Source organism: Fukomys damarensis, unplaced genomic scaffold (assembly GCF_012274545.1).
Source record: "Fukomys damarensis isolate Sample0158 unplaced genomic scaffold, DMR_v1.0_HiC HiC_scaffold_35, whole genome shotgun sequence".
Lineage (NCBI taxonomy): Eukaryota > Metazoa > Chordata > Mammalia > Rodentia > Bathyergidae > Fukomys > Fukomys damarensis.
The window spans coordinates 28,269,589-28,277,900 of NW_022900947.1; the positions used below are offsets into that span (position 1 = coordinate 28,269,589).

The 8,312-nt window shown below is 35.9% G+C and overlaps 1 protein-coding gene across 1 annotated transcript in view; it reads left to right on the forward strand.

Moving 5' to 3' along the window:
* Nwd2 (NACHT and WD repeat domain containing 2) overlaps positions 1-8,312 on the forward strand; it is a 175,101-nt gene that overhangs the window by 85,603 nt on the left and 81,186 nt on the right. Inside the window, exon 6 of the mRNA XM_010613704.3 lies at positions 3,413-3,529. Coding sequence (XP_010612006.2) covers positions 3,413-3,529 — 117 coding nt within the window. The remainder of the gene's footprint in view (positions 1-3,412; positions 3,530-8,312) is intronic.

The following is an 8,312-nucleotide window of genomic DNA, read 5'->3' on the forward strand; positions in this document are numbered from 1 at the left end:
AGAGCTGGTTTTCTGTTGCCTAAAATGGCTTTTGCTATTCTAGATCTCTTATGGTTCCAAATGAATTTTTGGATGTTTTTTCCTAGTTCTGTGAAATATAGTGTTGGAATTTCAATTGGCATTGCATAGAAATGCAGAGGATCATGAACACCTACTTTGAGAACCTGTACTCTAATAAAATGGAAAACACAGAAGAAATGGGCAGATTTCTAGATACTTATGAATTACCAAAGTTGAACGAAGAAGATAAAAACATTTTAAACACCCCAATCAAAATCAGTGAAATTGAAAATGTAATTAAAAACTTACCAACAAAGAAAAGCCCAGGCCCTGATGGATTCACTGCTGAATTTTACAAGACATTTAGAGAAGAACTACTACCATTACTCTTCAAACTTTTCAATGAAATGGAAAGGGAAGCTATACTTCCAAATTCATTCCTGGAAGCAAGTATCACTCTGATTCCCAAACCAGGGAAAGATGCAACTAAAAAGGAGAACTACAGACCAATCTCCTTAATGAATATAGATGCAAAAATCCTTAATAAGATACTAGCAAACAGAATACAGAGGATTATTAAGAAGATCATCCATCATGACCAAGTCGGATTTATTCCAGAGATGCAAGGGTGGTTCAACATACGAAAGTCAATAAATGTAATACATTATATTAACAAAGTCAAGGACAAAAACCATATGATCCTCTCAATAGATGCACAAAAAGCATTTGATAAAATTCAACACCCATTCATGATAAAAACCCTGCAAAAAATTGGAATAGATGGTCTATACCTCAATTTAGTAAAGGCTACCTATGAAAAACCATCAGCCAACATCATATTGAATGGCCAAAAACCGAAAACCTTCATGTTAAAATCGGGAACAAGACAAGGATGCCCATTATCACCACTTCTCTTCAATATAGTTCTGGAAACATTAGCCACAGCAATTAGACAAGAGAAAGAAATTAAAGCAATAAAGATAGGAAAGGAAGAAGTTAAACTGTCATTATTTGCTGATGATATGATATTCTACATTGAAGATCCAAAAAACTCCACCAAAAACCTTCTAGACTTAATTGACAGATTCAGTAGAGTATCTGGATACAAGGTGAATACCCAAAAATCAATAGCCTTCTTATACACAAATAACAGACACACAGAGAGAGAAATAAGGGAAAAAATTCCTTTTGCAATAGCATCCAAAAAAGAAATGAAGTATCTAGGAATCAATCTAACAAAAGAAGCAAAAGATCTCTACACTGAAAACTGCAGCACTCTGAAAAAAGAAATTGAAGAGGATATAAAAAAATGGAAAGATATCCCTGCTCCTGGGTAGGAAGAATCAACATAGTGAAAATGGCCATACTACCAAAACTGCTATATACATTCAATGAGTATATACATTTTAATTTATCCAAACCTGCTTATGATTTATATTAACATAATTCCAGTTATCTACCAAAGGTTACTTTTATATATGTAGTTATATCCCCTTCTCTCCCTTTTTGTGCTGTTATATGTTACATATGTATGTTACAAATACAATAGTTCACTGTTAGCACCCCTTTTTATAATTTTGAGTTTGTTTTAAATGAAGCTGAGGAGAGCAAGTACCTATTTATGTATTTTTGTTGTTAATCTTCATGTTTGCCATTTGTTTTTTCTTCAGTTTTTAAAATAAGGTATTCATCAACAGTAGTATACTGCTTAACAAGATATGCTTTGAAAACTATGTTGTTTGGTGAATATGTCATTGTTTGATCATCACAGAATATAATTAGACTAACATGGCTGTGGTGTTCCTAGGTGATAACATTGTATCGGACCATCATATTGTGATCTGTCATTAAAATGTCATTTTACAGAGCCTGACATAACATCCAAACTTTCTATCAGAAAGCTAGAGACAAGGCTTTGTGTAGGATGTTTAGACTGTACACTGCACAACGACTCATGTGACAGTCAGCTTTGGTTTATTTTGACATTTTATTGGCAGATGGCCAAAAATGTCTTTTTAATAAAGATTTTTGAATATGTTTGTAACACTTCTGGTAGCTAGAAATAAAATTGCCTCAAAAGCAGCAATTTCTAAATCATACAGAAGTGGAATGTGATCCGTGGGGGAAGCCCCAGAAGAATCTGAACCCCTGAGCCCATGTGGTACCCTGGCCTCCACCCAGCCAACAGAGGACCTGCAGATGAGGACTGGGTTTGATTCCAATGGCCACCTCTGAGCAAGCCTGGGCCTCTGTAACACTCAACTGGCCTCAGCCGCTTCCTTCTCCCAGACAAAGCACCACATGATATGGCCTTCTCCATGGACATTGACAAGTTAGGGAGAAAAAACCTGGCCTGGCTCCAGCTCTCCATTTGTGCCACATAGGAAGTGGCAGAAGAGACAGGAAGCTCTACCATATTTGGCATTTGGCTTGGCATGTAAACAGTAAATGGCGGGGGGGCTGCATGTCCCTGCCTGTGAGAAAAATGGAAAGAGAAGAAACCTTCAAAGCTGCAATTAAGCACTTTTCAAAGAGCATGCTTGTAAAAGTTTTTATAGATGTGTAGGCTTCCCTAGGAGTCTTTGAAGTCGGTAGACAAAGGATCCTATTATCTCCATTTCCCAGAAGGCATACCTTTCATTGTTTTCCAATACATGTATTTTTAAATATATATTGATGAAAGCCACACTGCTTATAGATAAAATAGATATAACTAAAATATCTGTCCCTTGAGATAAAGCATGATGTTAACAGGGATTTTTTGTTTGTTTTTCAAGATCTGCAGATGTTTAACTTCAAAGCAGTAAATGTTTTTTCTCATTTTTTTTCTTTTCCCTTATTACCTTCCCCCCACCCTTCCCACTTCCCCTACACCTTTAGCCCTTTTCTTCCTATTTCACAATGTCAATTATATCATTAGGATTTTATGTACCATTATAGTTTTTCACACTAAAGAAACTATTCGGTATTTGTTAAAGCCAGTTGTTATTTTCCTTTTTCATAATAGGACACAAAGTAATATTTTACACTGTGATTTACTTGTCACAAATAATGTGGTAAGCTAATCCCAGGTATATTCTTTTTCTTAACATACTATTACCATTTTAATATAGTGAAAGCCTGCACTCCAGAGCCTTCAACATCTAGTATTTCCTTTTCTCTGGACCAATGTGAACAGCATAATCCAAAACAAGATAAAAAAAATCATAGTATTCATTCCCAGCTCATGGAATAACAAAAAATTTGTCTTCATATGGATCTTAAAACTCATTTTCCCTCTCCAAGAGAAAGGATGCTGGAGAGAAAAGTTAAAAAGTCACATTAACTTGACATTGCAAATAAGAATCAAGCCCATGGGTAAATTTAATTTTCCTGAAGGAGAATTAATGACATCTTGTCCATTTGTTCCCAGGTCATCGATCTATACTGGGGAGTTCATCAAGAGGAATGGGACAACCCCAATCTCCAGAAGACACGTATGAAGCTGCTGGAAGATTGCTTGAAAACTTCTGCAGGTCCATGTTTTGTTGTGGGTATAAAAAACTAATGCTTTATATTAAATTGTAGATGAATGTGAGAACTCTTGCTGATTTGTGATTTTTAGGGAACTTTTAAAGTGAGCAGAAAAGACTTTTTACATCTATTTAAAAAGAATATTTTAACTGTGTCTGTGCCCTCAATATGTGAGAACAAAACCTTCTCCAGCTTTTCACAAGAAGTGCTTCAAATTAACAGTGAATAATTTGAAATGTTAATCGAAGAGATGACTTGGGTTTGACAATTTCTACACCTTGTGATCAGCAAGAAGGATTACAGTTTCAGTCCTGTAGTAATTAACCTAGTTTTCCTCATCTTGTTGTACAGTGTATTCCATCATCATGTGTCTGGCTCTCAACATAAGAATTTCTGGCATCTTTTTTAGCACAGTGGCTGAAACACTGTCAAAGCAAACCAAATACACTATAATGAATCTGCCAGTAGGAAATGGTGCCCTGTGAAAGAGTTTGTTTCTGAAGTTAGTTTCAGCTAGAAGCTCATTATAGGCTATAAGTCAACAAAGATGTTTCAAGTACAACATTATTATTAGTTCAGTATTCTTTTCTAAAAAATACTCACTGTGTAAGCACAGTGATAGTAGGGTAAGTGGGTCATTTGATTGTGTAAAATCATTGCCTTAACTTAGCTTAAGAAAGCAAGCAAGCTCACTCTGTGCTTACTTCAGCAGCACATATACTAAAATAGAAAGCAAGCCTTACCTTGAATCCAAACAAGTCCTTCTAATCCACTGAGACATTTCTCCTTGCAGCAGAGGATGCTTTGTGGCTGAGTGATTACTAGTCATTAATATGAATAAAATGTTGTGTTGCATATTTAAAACTAGATCAGGTAAATTGAGAAAAAGATATTGAATATCGATTTTCATATCTGTATGTACATAGCTCCACATAGGGTTAGGAAGTCCTACAGTCATAGATGATATCAGAAAACCGACCAGCTGATGGTGAAGTTCTTATAAAGAAGCTAAAGCGCATGCAGGCTCTGTGTATCCCAGGGGCTGCTCAGGGTACGGTAGGTAGGTGAATCATGTAAAATTTTCATTTTGTGGACCAGTTTTTTATTCATCCTTAAAACTGACTGTAAAAGACCAAATTTCTGTCCTCACACATTCTTTTTTTTTTTTTTTTTTTTTTTTTGGCTTCAGGGATCAAACTGAGGACTTTGCTCATGCTTGCCAGGCAGGCATGGTGCCTCTGAACTAAATCCCTGGAGCTTACATTCTTTGTTCACTGACCAGGAAGAGGGCAGGCAGCAACAAATAACAAAGGAGGAAATAAAAAATAAGTCAGATAGTAATAAGTACTATGGAGGAAAATCAACAAAGGAAAGAGAATATCAATGAGGGAAGACAGCTGCTTTTTCCATTACAGGAATTAGGAAGAGCCTTACGAAAAAGGTGACTTTGAAGGGGAGATGCAGAGGCAGGTGGAAAAGAATCAGACAGGCATAGCAGGCCAGAGACTTCCAGGAGAAAAGGGCAGGGAGTTGCTTGGCAGGATGAGGGAACAGCAAGCAGACAGCTTGAACTGGTGAGCAGAGGTACAGGTGTGGGGGAGCACATCACAGGGCTCTAGAATCTTTTTTTTAAGAGAAAGAATCCCTTATTATTATAACTCTACATAATTGGGAAACATGGATTTTTAGAAAGATTATTTCATTAATACAGTTGTATAATCTTAAAGTTGACCATAAAGATTGCACTTTTGCTCTGAGTGATAGGGGAAGCCACAGTAGTGTGTTGAGCAGAGGTCTGAAATGACCAGGTATGTATTTTAAAGACTACTTAGGTTGCTGGGTGCACAGTGGGGCAGAGTAGGCAGAACTTTAGAGAGCTTTGTAATGACACACAGGAGAAACACACCTGGGTTAGTGGGTTAGAGAATGAACATCTAACAGAAATGTTCTGTGCTCTGAAAACAAAAATTCAAAGAGCTAATAGTGAATGAAGAGTTAAGATTTTTATATCTTCAGGTTAGAACTAGGACCAACGGATGGAAATTACAAGGAAGCAGATTTTAGATGTGAGTGAAGGGATTGACAAGAATATCTTTCTTTCAGGTTTTGGGGTCACATATCCCTCATAGTTATGTGGCCCTGGCAGAGTCCCTTCACTTTTCTAAGCCTTGGTTTTCTTATCTGAAAAAATAGAGATGAGGTGATAATTGTTATCAGCCTTATGGAGTCATTCTGAAGACCAAAAGAAATTATGAGGCATATTTGTAGTGTGTCACATACAGTAACCCACAGTGAGAGTTAGTTTTGCTTCTTATCAAATATTAAAATGATTTAAAGATTAAATTCCCCAGCTAAACTTGTAGCAAATGCATCATCAACAAAGCTATCTTCAGAGTAATAAATGCAAACCAGATTACTGTAGGAGATATCCCAACATTAGAAGACAGGTAAGGTCAGATTCCATCACACTGCAAAGGCCAGGTCTGGAAAGCATAAACTACTATTGAGTAGGTTCTGGGGCATCTCCATTACCATGATTATTATGGTCCCATCTCAATCTACTTTGAGTAGTTCAGGACCACAAAAGACACTCTCCCCCTTTTACAGCCCTCTAGAATGTCATTTCTAAACTAAAATTTGTCTTAGCTGTTAATTCCAATAATTTTCTGGTGGGATAATGAATAATTTAAAGTCTACAAGTTTTTGGAGATTCTTGGAGAAAAGATTAACTGATGGAACATCAGCAACAACTTTACTGAGCACAAACAAATCATTTATCCCTCCTTTTGCTCGTCTTTACATGTTTAAACTCAGGGCAGCCACGAGGAAACCCTGCAGATACAACTAATATTATTCACTGCAGTGACCCTAAATCAAAAGGCTTGTCTCACTGCTTATAGGAAGTACATCTGTCTTGGCCTTTCCTATTGTAACTATGGTAACAATGCGCACGTGTGTGTGTGTGTGTGTGTGTGTGTCCAACTTCCTTGCCCAATGCTCCCTTTTGACATTTCCAGAAACTACAGTGAACTCTGTAGGAGCCAAAGCTTGGCATATTACTTTCTGTGATGCAAAAATCTTTGGCAAGAAAATCCATCGTTATTGAACAAAAATACTTTTATATCTTCACAGATACTAACCTTTATGTGCTACATAAATAAATTCAGGACCAGACAAACCTTTTATTTTGAATATCTAAGGAATGAAACCCAGAAGGAACTTAAACTTAAGTATTACATTAAGTGCTTGACATCTTTCAACTTTATTCCTAAAAATTAACATTTTACATATGGCCTAAAGTCTGTTGGCCTGCAGGCTGTGTTACCAATCCTGGAGAGACATTTTCACACATTTTTGGTCACAAAGAGGACAAAGTGTTCGCTCAGAGGATTAATTTATGAGGAGTAAAATGTACTTCCTATTAAGGAGAACAACATTTGTATAATGTGTGGAGGGAAGAAACCCAGTGGGGAAGCCCAGAATTGTTATTTTAAAACCTGGGTCAGAGCCCTTATCCTGACAGGGTAAGTCACTAACATCACTGTGCTTTATCATATCCATAAGGATATGAGATAAGGATATGAGGAGATAATAACAGTAAACTAAGAGTAAATTTTGAGTCAAAGGTTGGTTGTGGAAATCAAATGTGATAATATATTGAAGAGTTTTTTGTAAACTACATAGGAGGTTTATATAACATGGGAAATTATGAAACTACACCTGAAGTTATAAATTAGAATGAAAGGCTTCTGTACATGCAGAATATTGATATGATATTGGACATTTTCCCCTTAAAATACTGATGATAGTCTAAATATAAAAAATATTAAGATTTGATTTGAAGAGTCAAATAATAAAGGGTTTAACATGGGAAATTATGAAACTACAATTTAAGTTATAAATTAGAACGAAAGGTTTCTGTACATGCAGAATATTTATGTGATATTGGACAATTTTCCCCTTAAAATACTGGTGATAGTCTAAATATTAAAAATATTAAGATTTGATTTGAAGAGTCAAATAATAAAGGGTTTAATCCATTATTATGTCTGTGTTTAAACATTGTAAAATGTGTTGTCCATGTTATTTCACCATGTAATAAATTCGCTGAATTTTAGAGTAAAATCTTTATCTGCTCCCAAAAAAGAAACTGAATCTAAGATTTGAAGAAGAAAAAAATATACTCATTAAAATGTAACAGATTTCAAAGTATTTCCAGAAACTTCCTATATTCATGCCTTCAAGGAAAAAGGATTAACAGCATTTAGAGCATCTAATAATGATATAGCCTAAACTCTTGATTTTACACAGGTAAACACAAAGACCCAAAGAAATGAAGCAAAACAATATTTCCTGCACTCCTAAGATATGCTAGGTATTGTGCTGAGCGCTTACATTTTATATTGGGTACCAGCCATTTGAGGCAGTTATTTTTTCCAGCTCTGCCAGTAAAATTGCTGAGACTTAAGTGGTTTCTGTAATTTGACAGAAGTGACAACTAGTAACAATACAGCCAAGATTCTCACCTCAGAATCTAATTCCAAAGCCCATACTCTCTTCCTACTACAAGTCCCTAAATTGTTTAATTAGAAGCAGTGGTGAGATCTAGAATCCAAGACCTTTTCTGTCAGTGTATTGTTTCTTTCTCCACACATACACTGGAAGTGTATCATAAGGTCTTGTTTTTGGCTTTTGTGGCATTCTCCCATATACAGATAAAATAATCACTAGTCTAGTATACTTTTGCTGTGGTGGGAAATGAATCTGTATCGGCCAAGGCTTTATTAAAAGTGCTTGCG